General features: G+C 40.7%; 1 protein-coding gene and 1 long non-coding RNA gene across 5 annotated transcripts; one reads left to right on the forward strand and one right to left on the reverse strand.

Annotated features, from left to right (window-relative positions):
* Positions 1-1,291: 1,291 nt before the first annotated feature.
* LOC118494366 lies at positions 1,292-4,691 on the reverse strand. Its single transcript, XR_004896494.1, has 3 exons — positions 4,513-4,691; positions 3,749-3,867; positions 1,292-2,166 (listed from the first exon to the last, which is right to left on the reverse strand). It is a non-coding gene; the product is annotated as an uncharacterized LOC118494366 (long non-coding RNA).
* cabp1a (calcium binding protein 1a) lies at positions 4,519-17,785 on the forward strand. Of its 4 annotated transcripts, XM_035998181.1 has the most exons (8): positions 10,322-10,984; positions 11,819-12,004; positions 14,635-14,665; positions 15,057-15,200; positions 15,300-15,409; positions 15,496-15,570; positions 15,672-15,744; positions 16,668-17,785. In XM_035998181.1, the coding sequence occupies exons 1-8, from the start codon at positions 10,844-10,846 to the stop codon at positions 16,691-16,693; spliced, it is 786 nt and encodes a 261-aa protein (XP_035854074.1). In that variant the 5' UTR covers positions 10,322-10,843; the 3' UTR covers positions 16,694-17,785. The 4 variants fall into 4 exon arrangements, with proteins under 4 accessions (XP_035854071.1, XP_035854074.1, XP_035854077.1 ...); XM_035998178.1 differs by lacking the exons at positions 10,322-10,984; positions 11,819-12,004 and adding an exon at positions 4,519-5,293; XM_035998184.1 differs by lacking the exon at positions 11,819-12,004 and having other exon boundaries at positions 10,330-10,984.
* Positions 17,786-18,769: the final 984 nt, after the last annotated feature.

Consider the following 18,769-nt stretch of genomic DNA (forward strand, 5'->3'; position numbering starts at 1 on the left):
AAAGCTTTAATGATAAAGAAGCAAATTCTGTAAATGTCATTTTAGTTGCTGACAGGATACACAATTGGGGCTTTATGACTGAACTGTCAACTGGTAATAGATATCTAAATGAAATGAATTGCAGAAAGGGCTATAGCAGTGTGATAATATCTAACGAAATATGAAATAATTACAGACATTCTTCATGTCGTCCATCATATCTATATGCGTTTTGATAGATATGTGATAACAGAGGTCCAATGTTAAACATGACATGAATGTTTACAGACGCAGCTAATGTCATGACTCCTGCCGGTGTGGTAGTTTATTGTGCTCCCCTTTGGAAAAAAATCAATCCTGCTTTCACGAGACATGGTTAGATAAGCACATTTTAGGTCAAATTGTTGTGAGTCAGCCTGTGCTTAACACTGGAGATGAAGCGTTTTTGGTAAATTTACTAAACTCTTGTAATTTGGTTGTATTTGATATCAGGTTTGTATTTCTGTAAATAGGGTTGAGGTGAAAAACAAAAAAAAAAAGAACGGTCTGAGATGATTTGAGATGATTGTCTTCAAAGCTATTAACTATTGTGTTGTCTTGATTTGCAGCTTAAAACGATTGCATTTCGTTCTCAAAAAGCCAATCATTTTGATAGATTCAATTTGTAGATTCTGTAAAATGTTTATGAAGTACTATCTCTGTTGTTCTGTGACGTATTTATTTTACCACATGGGATACATTATTAAAGCCACCATCCTTAATTAGTCAACAACACCTCATGGATATTATGTGCACAGTCTAAAAGGTAGTGGAAATTCATCTTCAGCAGCTTTACAGGTCCAACGCAACTCAAGCTACCCACCTATTCAATTCTAATGTTTACAAAAATGATTTACAAGCTGTTTACAATATCGGACAACGCCAACTCACATTGAGCTGTCCATAATTGGGTTTAAAATCAAGAGTGCTGTTAATCCACTGAAGAGTATGAAAACTGTCATTCCCAAAGCATTTGCTTTAAAGTATACTGTATGATGGGGCAACCATTTTGTTTACATTAGGATTAAGGATTTGTCCTTTAACACATCCTTGTGTGGATTTTGAACAGTATTTCTGTACATTTAATAAATGGTCGAGTGTCTTATTTAACCAGCTGTTGTCAGAGGTGTCACTTTTACACAGATATCACAGATGGGGAAACGAGGTAGACTTCACACTGTATTCGTGTTCTTGAGTCCATTGTGCTGAATCAACCATTCCATTAATTAAACTAATTAAACTACTGCATCTCGCACAGCTTTTACACAATCTCAAATACTGATTAAAACAAACTGAATGGTTCAGAGAAGAATGCAGTCGTCTGCATGCAGTTCTGTTGTCTGCAGAACTGCCACTCCGGTATTGATAATTGACTCTGCGATATAAAGCAAGGGGACAAAATAGATTGCGTTGCCTCTTTCCAGCCAGATGCAGTTTTTTAAAGGCAGTTGTCATTGCTCTGTTTCCTCAGCGGTTATTTCTTGTCAGACCTGCCCTGCCTCTGGAGGACATGAAGCCAGAAGCACTAAAATGCTGAGGCAATAATAAACATCATGTTCAATTCAAAACAGAAGTGTCTACATTACTCATACATTTTGGGTCCATAAAAAATATTTACAGGGGTTGATATTTAGCCTTACATCTGCATCCACAGTCTAAAAAAGAAGTCAATATCCCCCACTGGGAAAAGCCTCGCCCCTTCTGATCACATTGGAGTTTCTCTAAAGGTGCACAGGTGTTGCTACATCTGGAGCCCTGTAGCTTTGGTGAATGGAGGCACGTGCTGATGTGAGGTGGATGCCAATAATAACACGGATCATTTATTTAGAAAGCCCTCAGTGCTTGTATTCATAAGCTGCATGTTTATGGGCACAGGATTGTTATGTTTCAGTGTCACAGCTCTTGAATTATTAAATCAAGCTTAAGTAGTTATTGTTACAATACTGCTCAGTGTAGTAATAGGATACTGTAGCATGTGTATGCACAAGGATTATCATTTGAGCAATATGCACTAACATCACTAACTTATAGAATTTAAATAAGACGTGCATGGGCATAGAGATGTAATAATATGATGAGGCAGTGAAATAATTAGCTGTGGTAGAGTCCAGGGACCTCTAGGTGTAGCTGATGGGTTCCTCAGTGCCCCTGACAAAGTAAAGAATAGTTTCATTTGACTTTAATTTCATTCAAATGCAGAGAACCAGTACATCTACAGAATTTACATACAGTAGACAAAATGTGTGAACACCAGTAAAATGTCATGAAATACAACAGCCATGCAACAAATTATGAAGTTTAGAATCTTCAGTTTAAGTAAAGTTAGTCTGGATCAACCAGGGTATATTTGGATAATTGCCTCACATTAAATACTTTCTCTCAAAACTTTTTTTAGTCTCAAATATTATTATTTTTTGCTATTGGTATGAAAACTTTTTCTCTCAAATATTTTTTTTTCTCTCATGAAATGCTTTTTTGCTATCAGTGTGATAACTTTTTCTCTCAAACATTTTTTTTCTTCTCTCAGATCATTTATTTTCTCGCATGTAATAAAGACACAAATCTAACTCCATATGCCGGGTGTCCCTCACCATCCGCTCTCTGTGTGTTGCCATTCTGTTCGCTTCGGGAAACGACAATAAACTTACACGCTGAAAATGGCAAGTTTTGAAGAAAATTTGGATCGTGCAACAAGGCAGGCATGCTTGGTCCTTTCGGCGAATGATTATAAAGATTTACAAAGAATATGTTTACGGCATTTACTATCTACGTTTTAGGACCGATTGGTGGGGATTGCTGTGGACAAAGTACACACAGCATTACACTGGTAAGAGCAAACTACGTTAAACCATGTATCCAGCTAATTTAAATAGCTCACGTTACTGTATTGTGTGAACAGTAAACTGTAGTTAATATTGTATGTGGCGTTTTATTTTGCGGGGTGCAAATGTTCCACCAAAACAAGCTTCTTCCCGAGACCCTTTTGCAGAGCCACCGTAGCTTCGTCCGGAGCTTAGCACTGCCCAAGAAGATTGTGATTGGTTTAGAGAAATGCGACCCAGAGTGTTTCTTTTTCCAATCCTGGAATGTATGTGTGGTGTATAGCCAGACCTTACTCCTAGAGGTCCCTGTCAATGCGAGACTAAAGTAGACTTTTGAACATAATCCAATTACTTTTTTTGTTCTTTTTTTGTCACTGGTTCACTGAGAGGAAGGCTCTCTTTTGCAGGATCACATTCACACAGTTACACATTCATACCTGGAAGCTGCCCAGTACAACCACAGTCTGATCTGCTGGCCACTGAGCAGCTCCACGGGAGCAGTTACGGTTAAGGGCCTTGCTCAAGGGCACCTCAGTGGTGGTAATGAGGAAGGGACTCTTTCACTTTCCCCACCTAGATTCATCCTGTCGGTCTGGGGATTGAACCGATGACCTCCTGGTCACAAGCTCGCTTTTCCAACCTTTAGGCCACCACTGCCCACTTCGTGGTAATTTGATCAATTACATAATTGACTGGTAATGTGTGCACCACTAAAGCACAATTAAAAACTGAAATGGAAAGGGCCCTTAGGTGGCTCCTGCTTTTTAGCCACTTTTGAGGCTCTGGCCTATAGAGAAGACCCTGTGTCAAAACCAACATTCATATTTCTTTTTGAATTTTGCTTACATGGTGCATATCCTTAAACTAATTTGTATTTAATTAAATGATCACAAACTACAGTAACTCACAGCAAGCCTGGTGCAGGAGTCATCTCAGTGTGGAATTGCTGGTTGGTTTGTGATGGGGGTCTCAATAGGGACCCATGGCTCAGTTTCGCCCCAAGGCCCCACAGCAGTTTCCTCTGGCCCTGGACAGATACAATATGTTGTCAATAACATCTTGTCCAATGGAAAGGACAAAAATGTCAGAAAAAGGTAAAAGTGCAATCTTATACAACACAAAACAACTGACATAGCAAAAATAAATTTAAAAAAATAGAGGTGCGTTAACACTTTGCTGCCACTGTCTCAACAGAAATTCAGCAACGGCTTCCCAAAAGGTTGTTATTGTTGCAGGGGCTGTAGCCTATTCAGTATATTATTTTTATGGATGTTGTATCTACACCCAGAATGATTTTGTCGGTTTCATTTTGCATAGGCCTATTTGTAACCTATGATTGTTATGAAGCAAAATTTCATCTATCTGGGAAAGGTATAGCCTAAAATGTTCACCTAGGCTATTTGGTCTGTATTTGTCAGGGAAAAGTTTGCCGACCACTGGAAGGCTATATATTACTACCGTCCACACCCACGTCATTGCCACGATGCCGGAGACCAGCATTCCCATCAATGAAAAGGTGACGCGCTCTGCAGCGACGTGTGTGCCCTTCTATTCAGCTGTCTGAATGCGCGCGCTCCAAGGTAGCATAACTTCACGCGGGCAGGCTCGGCTATGTGCTAATATGGGACAACAATGGAGAGGAAACGGTGTATGATGTCGATGATCAACCCACCGAGACAGAATAGACCAGATCCGCAACAATGAGCTCCTCTTTTCCAAAATCTGAATCCACGACCTCTTTACTGAAATCCTCCTCTGCGGCGAGGAGACCGACACACCTCCCTGAACGCCCAGCAGAAACAAGCCGGAGAAGTCAGCATCAGCATCAGCACCAGCACCAGCATCACCACCGTCCCGCCGCACTCCACAGCAGCAGCAGCAAAGCCGAGGAGTCCTTCTGGTCGGCCGAGTGTGACATCAGTGCCCGGAGACCCCTGTGCCATCCCTCCCTCGTCGGCAGCCCAGACAGCGGTAGTAATGCTGCAGCCACTCGGGGCAAGTGTAAGTCACATGTCTCCCACAGCCAAGTTCCCGACCCGCCGGAGCCAAACGGCGAGGCGGGCCGAGGTGTGAGGGAGCGCTGCAGGTCATCCACCAAGCCCGCACACCGGCACCACCACCGCAGGAAGCACAACCGGGAGGACCGTCCGCCGGCAGCAGCAGGACCGCCTGAACCGGAGCATCCCCGCCGCTGTCACACGCACACCCGCCCGGTCCCCAGGGTGCCCTCTCTGTCGGACAGCAACGACGACAGGGCTCCTCTCTGTGAGCCGAGGGACCATAAAGGGCTCCGTTTGGCTAACAACGGCGGTAAGGTCAGCAGTCCATCCCCGTCCTCCTGCTCCCCGGTCCCGCTGTCCAGCAGGTCCTCTCGCCGCTCCCGGAGATCCAGTGCTGCTTCTTCTGCATCCGAAATCAATTTACGCACCATCCTCAATTCACTGTTTGGGCAGGTAAGGCCCTAAAATATAGGGAAATTAATGGATCAGCCAGTTGCTTTACATTTTTTGTGAGAATTAAATTACTTCCAGAAAATAGGATAAATAGCCTATAGAGTTTTAGTGTGTGAAGTGCAGGGGTGCTCCTGCAAGCTGTGACAGTGACACCCCAAACCCAAATCCTTATTTATGTAAAACTTAAAAGTCCCATATTATGCTCATTTTCAGGTTCATACTTGTGTTTGGGGTTTCTACTATAACATGTTTACATGCTTTAATGTTCAAAGAACATATTGTTTTTCTGTCTGTCTGTATTCGCCCTCTGTCTGAAACGCTCCGTTTTAGCGCCTGTCTCTTTAAGCCCCCATCCCAGAAAAAACACGGTCTGCTCTGATTGGTCAGCATTTCCGAGTCTTCTGCATCTACGCTCTCCTCCGTCATTGCAGCCGGGGAATGATTGTTGCACTGCAGCAGCACTTTCTACCTCTATACAGCATAGTTGTGACATCACAACTGTACAGAAGTCCTGATGGCTCGTTTAAAGGCACAGTTTCTAAATACGGGCTGTGTGCATTTCTCTGTGGATTGAGCATTTCGATACTTTCACAGTTATTATATAACACCTCAACCTGTTTTATAATAAAAAGACATGGAAATCTCACTTTTTACAATATGGGACCTTTAATTGATGCATATTCTAATAAAAAGCTTGCCAATGTATAATTACCAATTAACCAATTTGAATGGAGGACACTCTGCTGGCTTCAACTAAAAATAAAATGCATTCAATTTACGTAGGCCTGCCATGCAGAAAATAGCACTATGTTATTAGCATTTCTACCAAAGAGTACACAGATATGAAGTGGTTTAGTGTGTCTTCTGGCTACAATGACGTCCTATTTACAATCAATATAGCTAATGTGCTCTGCTCTGCAGTCTGCAAACACATTACTGGACAGACAGCTTCTTCCACACATGCATTTCTTATGTCATTTGTAAATACAGCACCACCTCCAACAAAGCCTCTCAATCCGGCTGGCCTTTTTATTGAAGTGGATGTGCCGGGGCAGATTAATTGCACTAGTAGGGAGAGGTGGAAATCTCTGATGTGCTGATGTGTATTGGGTGAAAGACAAAGATATATATTCATGTTCCTGTGTGTCATTCAATCAGGAACACTGCAGTGATTGTGTTGTGTTTGAAGGAAATCACTTTGATGTTTCTGCTGGTGATGCAGGATCTATTTTGAGCCTTCACACATCTATCTATTCATCTATCTATCTATTCACACAAAAGAAAAGAGCTCAGTCTAAAATGGCTGGATCAGTGGTGTAATTTCGCATCATTTTGGCTCACCGAGCTATTATAGTCTGTTAAAGCAACCAGTTCGAGTTTTACATTGCAAATCTTCACAAAGCTCCACCTCGCTGCTTAAACTCCTGATAGCACGTTGTTTATGTAGGGAATTGTCCTTGTCTCTTCTTCAGAAGTCAGAGTTTAGTTCTTGCCATATAGGGTGTTAGGATTTTAATCAGATCAAGAATCAGGAGATTTAAAATAGACTCAGTATAGCAACGCAGAGATCTTCCATTGTGGCTTCGGGAGAAACATATTCTTTGTACTTACTGCATGAAAGCCTATTCTACAAATAACCTGTGATTCAGCCTGCGAGCAATTCTGTGAAAATATTAACGTGACCTCAAAAAGATCTTTAATGTGAGTGCTAGATGGAGAGGGGTTCAATGACAGACAGAGATGTAAGGCATGGTGTGAGAGATGCACGCGATATTTGGCATTTATTCTGTACAATGCACAATGCGAGAGCTTTTTTTAGGCGTTTCGACAAGCCAGGAACCTGTATCCTCACTAATGTTCTGTGCAGAGAAAAAGATTACCTCAATAGCTCTTTGTATTCTGATTTTCTGCACACACACACACACACACACACACACACACACACACATGTATTTCATGCTAACAGATGGACTATACAGTAACTGTATTCTTCACACAGTCACAGTCTTATGTGTTTCTCTTTGGTGCCATGTGGCTGCTGTAGGTCAGAGTGACCGTGTCTTTGCCTGCAGAGGGCAGAGGATGGTGTGTGGGGGTGTAAAGTGTGTTTTACACTAGACGCATCCAAGGTGGCGCGCGCCATCGTGACGTTAAAATGACGCGCCCGATTTATGGCACGCGAGCAGAGGTCGCGCACGGCTCTTTTTTTTCAGCAGCGTGCGACAAAGCGGAAACAGGAGGCCTGAACGGGTTCGCCGACAACCGGATGCCAGAACTCTCAGAGTGACTGCAAGTCTCTCTTGTAAACTTACTGGGTTAAGATGAGTTATTTTATGGTGAATGAAAGGCTTGATCTGACAAAGTAGGTCATCGAATCAAATCAAAACATTGACGCAATGCTGCTGCCAGTTCTGCCGTTGTTTACCTTTTTCTTCTTCTTCTAGTCCGTAGAAAGAGCAACGTCTGTCGCCTTTGCTCATTGCACCACCTCTGTTCAGGAGAAGACTGCAACTAGTGTCGCGAGCACCAGTGCGGGTATAAATAGTCACGGCGATCCCATGACGTCACATTTGCACGCGCCAGCTGGGCTGCGTGTAGTCTATAAGACCCTTAAGGCATGAAAAACAAAAGGCACATGCAGAAATATAAAGTGCAATATATGAATTCAAATACAATCTCAAACTGATACATTTGTCTGGCGCTTGAGAGTGCGCAGTGGTGGAATGTAACTAATTACATTTACTCAAGTACTGTACTTTAGTACAAATTTGAGGTGCTTGTACTTTACTTGAGTCTTTTCTTTTCATGCCACTTTCTACTTCTACTCCGCTACATTTCAGAGAGAAATATTGTACTTTTTACTCCACTACATTCATCTGACAGCTTTAGTTACTAGCTACTTCACAAATAAAGATTTTTGCACACAAAACACAAAAATACGATGTTTTATTATAAATGAAGTACAGCTGAAATGATTAGCCGATTAATCACTCACTGTAGTTGATTGACAGAACTGTTTTGATCATTTCCAGTTTCTAAAATGTGAGGATTTTTCTGCATTGAGTATTTTTACTTTTTATACTTTAAGTTTCTTACATTTTCCTGATTACACTGTACAAACTATAACATTTTCAATGCAGGACTTTTACTTGTAACAGAGTATTTTTACAGTGTGGTATTAGTACTTTTACTTAAAGCGTAACTCTCGCCAAAATGCAACATAGGGTCTTTTTGTGAATGTACCCGAGTCAAACTTTCGTTTAAAAGCATAATTAGGACGGAATCGCCACTTTTAAGATTGACTGTATTTTCGTTTTCGGTCAAATGGCCTTTTGAATGGGAGTGCTAGGGGCACTACTATGATAGCATCAAAATCACTATTTTTAAAACATTAAGAAGGCTCGACACAACATGAAACTTTGCTCGAAGTATCACCAGGGGCTCTACACATGAACTCGAGCATTGAGAACATTGTTTGTGTACACAGAGTTTACTAAAAAGAAAGGTTTTGAACAACTCACTTTAGCAGTTGGTTTTTCCGCTCGCCACCATCTTGCCAGTCAAAAAGAGTCGATCTCCGTATGCAACGTAACAGGGAGGAGAGTAAAGATGGAAAGCTCCTAAAGCTTAGTTCCATATAAATGCACGGATAATTCGTTGTTTTGTCGTTAGTGAAAAACAACATTGACCTTGTAGTTGAAAAAGGAGCCTCATATAAGAATGACATTTCCTCCTACGGAGTCCGTTCATTTGCATTCGGAGATTGACTTTTTTTGACTGGCAAGATGGCGGCGAGCGGAAAAACCAACTGCTAAAGTGAGTTGCTCATGAGTGATACTTCGAGCAAAGTTTCATGTTTTGTCGAGTAGAGTTGAGCCGGGTACTCGGCTGAAACGAGTATCCGGTACGAGTATTATACAAGTAATACGTGTCAATATCTGTGCTCGGATTGAATAAAAATCCTCATCATTCACACTCACACACACACACACATACCTGGTGTGGAAATAAAAAAATAAAAAAGAACCAAAAAAATATATATATACATCACACTGATCATAAAAAAATTAAATGTTAAAAAAAGAAAGTTATGTTGAGTATGAAAACTCTTGTTCATTACATTTTACTTCATAATTGCAACCGCATGTGTTGTATTCATTGTTGCAAAACTTGTTCTGTATATAGTTCATTTGTTATCGTGATCAAAACCATTGATCTGAAGCTCAATACTGATGCTGTAATGTAAATAGTTTTCTAATCAGCAATAAATATAACAATTTCTGATCAACCCAAATCAATTGCATGCTTAAAATAACATACCGGTTAAAGCCCCGCCCATTTCAAGACAACCCGACCAGTCCGAGTACAGATACAGATACAGATACTTCATATGGTTAACAGATACAGATACAGATAATGCTGTACTTGCTCATCCCTAGTGTCAAGCATTCTTAGTGTTTTAAAAATAGCTATTTTGACGCGATCATAGTAGTGCCCCTAGGACTCCCATTCAAAAGGCCGTTTGACCAAAAACAAAAAAACAGTCAATCTTAAAAGTGGCGCTTCCGTCCTAATTATGCTTTAAAATAAAATCCATACAGTCTATGGAGATTCCACGTTGCACGGCGTTCGACTAGTCATGACTGGTTTTCAAGATGGCTCCCGCAAGTAAACATGAACGTGACTGTCTTTATAATCTATCTTTTTAATAAACTATCTGTACACTTACAACGTTGTCAATGCTTCGGTTCACATTTAGGGACCCTAATTATGCTTACGTTAAAGTGTGGTGATGTTTCGAACCTTTTTAGTGGTATTAAATAGCGATTTAATTTGAGTGTCCCCATGCCCTACATACTAGCATTGTAAGCTAACCAGCGGTCCGCGGTAGCCTCGTTAATGCTCCAAACTCATTCGATTAGCATGAAAACATGTCCCAGAGAGCGACAGAGTAGGTACACAACAGTTAATAACCCCTAGGTTCGTTTTGCGCCGGAATTGTCCTTTAAGTAAATAGTGCAGGTGAGGAGACTGGAAATAGGTCATTACAGAGTGTTCTTGTAAACTTGCCCGGTACAGATTTTCACAGCCTACAAATACCAACTATCTCACAATAGTATGTGTGACCCTTAAGCAAAGCTCATTTGCTTGTAATACTATATGTCCCTGCAGGAGAGCTGACACCCCTTATCCCATTTCTCCTGTTTGGGGGTCTGTGAATCCATGTTGAATTGTCGGTGTTGTTCACAGATAACTACAACAGCTTGGTCAGTGTGACAGTTGGGTAAACTATCTCACAGTGGAGCACCTTCTTTTCCTTTAATAGGCATAATTCTGTCTTCCTCCTTGGACCACTTCCCTATCTCTCATTTAGTTTCTCACCCACACTCATTTTCTTCTTCTCTCTCTCTCTCTCTCTCTCTCTCTCTCTCTCTCTCTTACTGTATTATTGGCTGCTCTTACTATTGCTACATTCACTTAGTCCAGATAGTGCAGTACCATTCAGTTCATTGTTTTTTCAACCAGCTGTAGGTTAGCACCCCTGTCTTCATGGGTCTTGCTGTATCCAGAGTTTGCACTCCTCTTAAAATCCAAACTGCAAACTTAACGGAGAAAAGGTCCTCATGCTCCTTTTTAGTGCCTCTTTTTTCTTTTGGTATGGGAAACTGCTTACACTGGCCTCTGAGAACGGTAGGATTGTTTTCAGTGTGGGGCACTATTACACCCTATCTTTCGCAAATTGTTTGGTGGATTTTGTGGTGCATTTGGAAGGGAAATTGGGAAATGAAACTGCACAGTAGTGTGGTATCCTCAGATATTTTTCATAGCTGTGTGCTGTTGCATTTGTTCTTTTTGCCCAAAAAGCTGCAAAAATCCTAAAAGATTTCGAAAGGTCTTTATCTGTATGTGTGTTTTTCAGGATCTCTTTACACATGTCATGATTATTCTAGATTTTGGACTTTTAATATCCCACTGTTTGTGGTGGAAATAACTTTATGATTTGAAACTACTCTGAAACTGCTCTGCTTGTAGTGGGCTCTCGAGTGCATTCTGTGAAACATGTTAGATTAATGGCTTCAGACTTTGTTTGTTGCAGATCTTTGGTATGCAACAGGAACTATTTTCTAATAAAAAAAAGGACTGTATGTCCCACAGAAGAAAATGTGTTCTAATGTCTTTGGCGATAACAACATTAGCCTGTCCCCTGGTGCTTTAGCTCGTCTTTTCTCTGCTGTTTACTGTTCCTGTGACAGTGTATAGGTGTGAGGTGTAAACTGTTATGAATGATGAGTGGAAAGTTGGCAACATGCTTTTTTTAATGATGCAAAAGTTTCTCTCTCATATGTATGCATACGGACACATAATACTTTTACGGAGAAGTACACTTCTGTCCAAATTTATTCTATTGCCTCGATTCAAAAATATAGAGAGCCTACATTGACTCACACATCCTCTCTCAACTTGTATCTTCATTGCATTGTGCTCCGAAGCTGTCTAACACTGTCTCTGCACCCATCTGGAAAGATGCTCCAGGATGCTGAGAGGAGATTCAGAGGGGTGCTGTCCTGTGAGGAGATGGGCCAGACAGGGTATCTTGGGCCTTATCAGGAGTCCATTGTTTCCATGACACAAAACTGCGTACTCATGAGCAACATACGGTTGCAAACCTGTGTCTTCCTGAGTAAAGGCATGGCCACGTGCAGGCAGGCTGTACGTAAGTCTGCACAAACATCATATTTGCTTCCATATCTGTCTGTATTTACATCAGCATAATATCTGACCTGGAAAGTATTTCTATCATTGCCAAACAAGCTGCCACAACAATTATCACTGCTAGGCTGTTCAATTATTTTCTATCATAATATTTTACTATTTCCACTTCTGCTGCTTTTGACTGGTATCTTGCCAGCTATCCGTAGGGAACACACAGGTTTGGAAAATGACTTAGACTAAAAGCTCACAAGTGATAACAGGCGGGTTTAGGAGCTTGTGCATACACGCAATGCCTTATTTTCTTTCTTGCCAATAGTTAGATAAGAAGATTGTGGAAGCCCATTTCTGTCTGTAAAAGGAAAAAAAAATAAGATAAAATCTTAGACCTGTGATGACAAAAGAAGGATCCTGCAAGACATTATAATGAAAAACTTTTCCAAAATAATGACTTAGCATTTTAAAATAATGAGAAACTTTCTTAAAAGTCATTTATTTTGAGATAAGTTATTATTAGTAAGTTGTTATTTTGAGAATGTTTCCTATTTTGCGATACTAAGTCATTATTATGAGATAATTAATTCATTATTTTGAGAAGGTTACTCATCATAATGACCTACTGGATCTTTTTTTAATCACATCAGCCAAAATGGACTTCCACAATGATTGATACCACTCTTATGTCTAACAGGTAAATATGTAGCTGGAGTCAGCAGCCGGTTAGCTTAGCTTAGCTTAGCGCCAAGGCTAGAAACAGGGGCAACAGCAAACTGCTAGCCTGTCTCTGTCCAAAGGTAACAAGCTCTGTCTATAGCTAAGCTAGTTTTAAAGAGCATTTTATGTACCACTATTTCTTGGCCAGATGCTGTTAAAGCTATAGTGCGTAGTTTCTGTTGCCCCCATGAGGAACTCTAAGTAATGACAGTAGAGTAACAACACTGTCGGCGCATCCACATGACACAAGCCTTCGGTGATCGCCCCGCACCCAACCCTCCTCCACACAGTTGCTAGTAGCGTTTAACCCGTCAAATCAAGGAGAACATGGAGGATTAATAAAAAAAAACATGATAGACTCTTCAGAAGAGGTAACTGTCTTGTAATTTTTTATGTCTTCCTAGTCTCCAAAGCTGAATGCTGCAGTTGTCCTTTCTCAGCGATGACGTATAACGCATCACTCTCGGACAACACCATCTTGTAAACATAGCCATACTGAGAAATAGTTTTGTGGCGCTAATAGGCTTAATTAGCTTTGTATCAACTCATATGGCAATGGCTTGAATGTAACAGACGTTCACAAACCTGTAAAGAAACAAAATATGTGTTTTAGAGATGCTGATAGGTGGATTTTGTTACTTTCAGACAGAAATAGGCTGTGTTCCCCTGTTTCCACTCTGTGTGCTAGGGCTAAGCTAACTGCTGGCTGAAGCTTCATGTTTACCTTGCAGACCTGAGAGTGGTGTCACTGTTCTTATCTGTCAGCAAGAAAGCCAATAAGCGTGGTTTCCTGTCAGAACAACTTCTTCTTACTCAGTTACAACCCCATCTGCACAGCTCATATATCTCCTTGGCTACACTATTACATGATTACTGATCAAACAATCAAGTGATGGCAGGTGATTGTTGCATGAAAAAACTGAACGGCCTGAATAATTTAGGGGTGGCAGTAGCTCCGTCCATATGGAGTTGGGTTGGGAACCAGAGGGTCACTGGTTCAAGTCCCCGTACAGAGTGTGGACTGGTAGCTGGAGAGGTGCCAGTTCACCTCCTGGGCACTGCAAAGGTGCTCTTGAGCAAGGCACCGAACTTTCCTCAATTGCTCGGGGTGCCCGTCCAGCAGTCGTAGCCCCCTCACTCTGACATCTCTATGCATGTGCATGTATAGGTGCATGTATGCTCAGGTATATACATTATATAAAAAAAATTATATAAATAATTATTGTACTTTCAAGTCTCAATGAAAACAGCCTAGTAATGGAGTTTTGAGTCATGTCAGTGTTAGAGATGATGGTTGATGAACCGTCAGTGATGGAGTGACAGATAAAGTGCTGATGAAGCACACAAGTTGGATCGGCTAGTTAAGCATCCTTGGGTTCATGCGCCTCCTGTGTTTTTTATGTCAGTGGTTCCGGTTAGACAGTTCTTTGGGCCTGACGTCAACACTCAGTGTTGTGTTTAGACTTCTCACTGCTCCTGCTGTTAACCCCTGAAGGCTCTGGACTATGTCTGCCTCTCTCTTTCTGCCCTTTAAAGGTTGCGTTCATTGTAAACAAGCACTGGGAAAAAAAAATAGAAACAGTCACATTCTTCTGGGAACTCGAAGGGTTATGGTTCCCAGTCATGTTTCATAGGGATCCGCCTATTTATACTTGGAGGATTTGTCATCAAGATGTGAGATATTTTCAGTCTAACATCTTTTACCGTTTGACATCCTTAAGTTGAGGTTCACAAGAAGGCTGAGGGTTGTTATGGAGAAGATGGCTGACTTAGGTTTGGGCAACACTCGAGTCACAGCGCTGTCAGTGGTATGTTTGGCTGTAGCTCATACACAAACGAGTTGTGTTTGTTATGATGTGTGATCATGATGACTGCTTTTGGTTTTGTCCCAATGATTAATTGTCATTTCTTAATAGGACAGAGAGCTGCGGCCAGAGGAAATGGATGGTAAGTTTCTATTTCTTTCATGTTCTATGTCTCTTTACTGATGTTAAGCCAGGGGTCAACAACCTTTACTATCAAAAGAGCCATTTTAAATTTAAAATGTTATTAAATAACCGTTATTCATTTCCATATAATTTATTGTCAAAGCAATAGGAAGCCAGTGGAGAGCCGCACAGGTTTCAGAGCCGCAGGTTGCAGACCCCTGTGTTAAGCAGTCAGACAAAATGTATTATAAAATGATTCAATGGCAGAGTGCTTTACAGAACAAACATAAAAGTCAAATGAAATGAAAGGACACATTTTAACATGTGGTGCCAGAATTACATGCAGTGTTTATATGTGCAAAATAACATACAATTCAATTGCTAATAATATTTCTGTTGTTGCTCAACAGAGTTGCGGGATGCTTTCAAAGAGTTTGACAAGAACAAGGACGGTTTCATCAGCTGTAAAGACCTAGGGAACTGTATGAGAACCATGGGATACATGCCCACTGAAATGGAGCTGATTGAACTGAGTCAACAGATAAACATGAACTGTAAGGACTTAACTTGTGTATTTATGTGTCACGCATATCATTGTATCCTGTTTCTGTATTGTGGTTTGAAACTCTGTGCTAAAATCTCTTTTTCTCAAGTGGGAGGTCATGTTGATTTTGAGGACTTTGTAGAGCTGATGGGCCCAAAACTCCTCGCCGAAACTGCAGACATGATTGGAATAAAAGAGTTAAAAGACGCATTTAGAGAGGTAAGCGTCTCTGGATTCAAGTGTTGTGAGATTTTTTACTATTTTCTTTTCCATTTTTAATGTTGTTTTCTGCTTATTGTCATCAGTTTGACACTAATGGTGATGGGTCCATAAGCACATCTGAGCTCCGAGATGCAATGAGGAAGTTGTTGGGCCAACAGGTAAGAGTTGGGCCAGATAAGAGAACAGAAAAAACATTCTTGAATGAAGACCCACTATGTGTGGTTCTCCAATAACTGCTGCCAACCATGATTTCCCCCAGGTGGGTTTAAATGAAGTAGAAGATATCCTGAGGGATGTTGACCTGAATGGTGACGGGCTTGTTGACTTCGAAGGTAAATTACCCTTAACAAACTGCTCATTTAAAGGCATTCCGAACTCTACAGCATCCTTAAAGGGACAGTTCACCCCAAAATCAAAAATGCATATTTTTCCTCTTAACTTTAGTGCTATTAATCGAACCTAGATTGTTTTGGTGTCAGTTGCCCAGTGTTGGAGAGAATAGGTCGTAGAGATGTCTGGCTTCTCTCCAATATAATGGAACTAGATGGCACTCGGCTTGTGGTGCTCAAAGCGGCAAAAAAGCAGTTACTCAAGATAATCCACAGACCTGGTTGTGAGTAGTTTCATGTAGGAACTATTTTCTGTTTACCGAATTACACCCGCCACTTGTATCACCGTGCAGAAGGAAGTGTACTCATGGACGAGAGGCTTGTCATCCTCGGCTGAGCTATAACTGTAGTTCACCCGTACTGCTAGCTCACCTAAGCTAGTAAACGCTACAGCTCAGCCGAGGAGGACGGCGTTAATGTTTACATCTCGCGCTGTCACAAGCACAAGACTCTCGTCCATGAGCAGGCTTCCTTCTGCACAGTGATACGGTTGGTGGGTGTAGTTCGGCAGAAAGAAAATAGTTCCTACATGAAACTGGTTACAACCAGATCTGTGGATTATCTTGAGCAACCGGGGCATGATTTCTGGAAAGAGGCGTTGCCGTTGAGTTTCTAAAATGTAGTTGAGTTGAGTTTCTAAAAGTATTTTTTGGCGTTTTGAGCACCACAATCCGAATACCATCTAGTTATATTATACTGGAGAGAAAGCAAACATCTAGATTGATTAATAGCACTACAGGTAAGAGGAAAAATGTGTATCTTTATCTTTGTTTATCTTTATTTTGGGGTGAACTGTCGCTTTAAGGCATGCTGTAGAGTTCTTTGCAACTCTTTCATGTTGTCATTCTCCTCCTCTCTCTTCACAGAGTTTGTACGAATGATGTCTCGCTAAGATCATAAAATGATCGGTCCTGAATGTGAAGCTGTGTCCTTCTCTATACTTGACCAAGTACACCAGAGGACATGCTACGATCTCTGAGCCATCCTAATCTGAATGACACTGGAATTAAAACTCCTTGAATGTTACGGAGCGAGGAGTCACCTCACACTTTCAATCAATAAGTGTTCTTCCTGAAGAGTCTCAAGTTCAACTGAGGCAAAATTTGCTGTAGCCTAGCCTATGATTGTCCAACTTGTGTTTTTGCACTTCAATTCTCACTAAATAACTTCCTGTGTCGATAGATTGCTGGTGTCTTGTCTCGTCTTCTACGTGGTAAAAAAAAAGAAATCCCTCATTGATGTACAACAAAATCAGGATGTAAAAGATCACGGCACTGTTGAACATTTTAGTACGTTTTCACGCAGTATGTGTTATATTAGAGATAGTGGAGTGGAATGTCTTTTGTGTGACATTGGTGCTCCAACCAGGAACCCATGTGGCAATATAACACCTGTATTGTAACTGTGTGACCATCTGTGGTTTTTCACTGTGCCAGTCGAGTCCTAGCCTATAAAAGCATCACTGTATGACAGCTACATGCAACGAAGAAGCAGATCTCTGATATTAATGACAATAATGAGAAACAGAACTCAGAATACGTCATTGTTTTTCGCTACAGTCTTAGATCAAGAGCAGTTGAAACACTATTTTCAAAGATGCACAGCTCTGGTTTGCAGCATCATAAGTCTTTTAATGCTCACATGTTTGAATTCCTAAAGTCTTTCATCTAGCTTTGGGAACAAGTAATGTCTGTTTTTAAAAGTGCATATTGCCCTGTCTGCAATCATACAGTAGGAATGACATATGTGAACTGTGTTTACAGTGGATGTGATTATGTTGTACCTTTAACTGTATGTCAGTGTCAATATGATTGTAATTGTGGTAACGTTCCACACATCTGTGTTGTCAAAACAATTTTTATGCATGCCAAAGAGAGAAATTTATTACATTCAGTATGCACATTTGCATTTTTGTCTAACAAAGTAAACAAAATATTTCGCCAAGTTAACTATAGAAAAATAAAAAAAAGGTGTTTACATTTGAGTCCCTTTTTCTGTGATGATGTTGCCAAAGAAAACACAGGCGCAATATAGTAGAAAATGGTTTTCAGTTTGTTATTTAGATATGAAATGTAGGCCTATCACCGTAAAATAACTGTGTTGTGTCCCTGTGTGACCTTTGACTAATTTTGCTTTCATTTTTTATACCACAAACATAGCCTATTCATTAGTTATATTACTAAAGACAAATCAGATAGTTACACCCTATGCATAAAATGTAGGCTACTCTAAAGAGATCCCTTGCTTTATTTGGGAAGCAGTGACAGGCAGTAGGCATATTTGCATGCTTTTCTTACATACCAAGCAACTGCAATGATTTTATTTCACTGTTATGCTCCAGCTCAAACTATTTGGCAACACATGAACGCCATAGTAAAGGAAAGCAAAACAGTTAAAATGACCACATAACATAACACTAAAATGCTCAGTGCAAGAATTAGTTTTCATGTAGAAAGAATAGAGGAGATTGTTGCAGGCACAGCAACACCCACGATAAAACTGCACTACTACATGCTGCTGCCTGTGGGCCACTTGTCTTCTGGAGAAACATTGTTGCAAGCGGCAGCAACAAATATTAAAACATAGGCTTATGCAAAGTACTTTGTATAAACATTATGATTTTGAAGGAGATTACTGTAAATTCATTACAAATGTTGATCAAATCTAAAGCACCAGCTATAGTAGACAATTTAGGGCTCTATGTATGCTTCTTTAGATAGACATATATATTTCAACGTATGTTTACCAACGCTGTGTAATCAGGTGGGTTAGAAATTAGAAAAAAAAATCATAAAACACCTGTCATCCATAGGGGTATTGCTGTTGCCATAGCAACTATCTTCATTCATTCCTTTCTGGTCAACTCCCCGAGTGCACCGGGTGCGCGCTGCGTTGGATTCTTGTGATTGGACAAGACTCGGACCATACCATACCGGAACGAGGGGGGCGTGAAGATTTCTTAAAGAAC

The sequence above is a fragment of the Sander lucioperca genome, chromosome 2 (genome assembly GCF_008315115.2).
Source record: "Sander lucioperca isolate FBNREF2018 chromosome 2, SLUC_FBN_1.2, whole genome shotgun sequence".
NCBI lineage: Eukaryota > Metazoa > Chordata > Actinopteri > Perciformes > Percidae > Sander > Sander lucioperca.

What these genes read in the sequence shown, in the direction of transcription:
- cabp1a (XM_035998178.1), top strand. Translation starts at nt 4,541, where the DNA reads ATGAGCTCCTCTTTTCCAAAATCTGAATCCACGACCTCTTTACTGAAA. An exon ending in TAAAAGACGCATTTAGAGAG is followed by an intron (nt 15,410 to 15,495) that starts GTAAGCGTCTCT and finishes TATTGTCATCAG; the next exon opens with TTTGACACTAATGGTGATGG. An exon ending in GGAAGTTGTTGGGCCAACAG is followed by an intron (nt 15,571 to 15,671) that starts GTAAGAGTTGGG and finishes GATTTCCCCCAG; the next exon opens with GTGGGTTTAAATGAAGTAGA.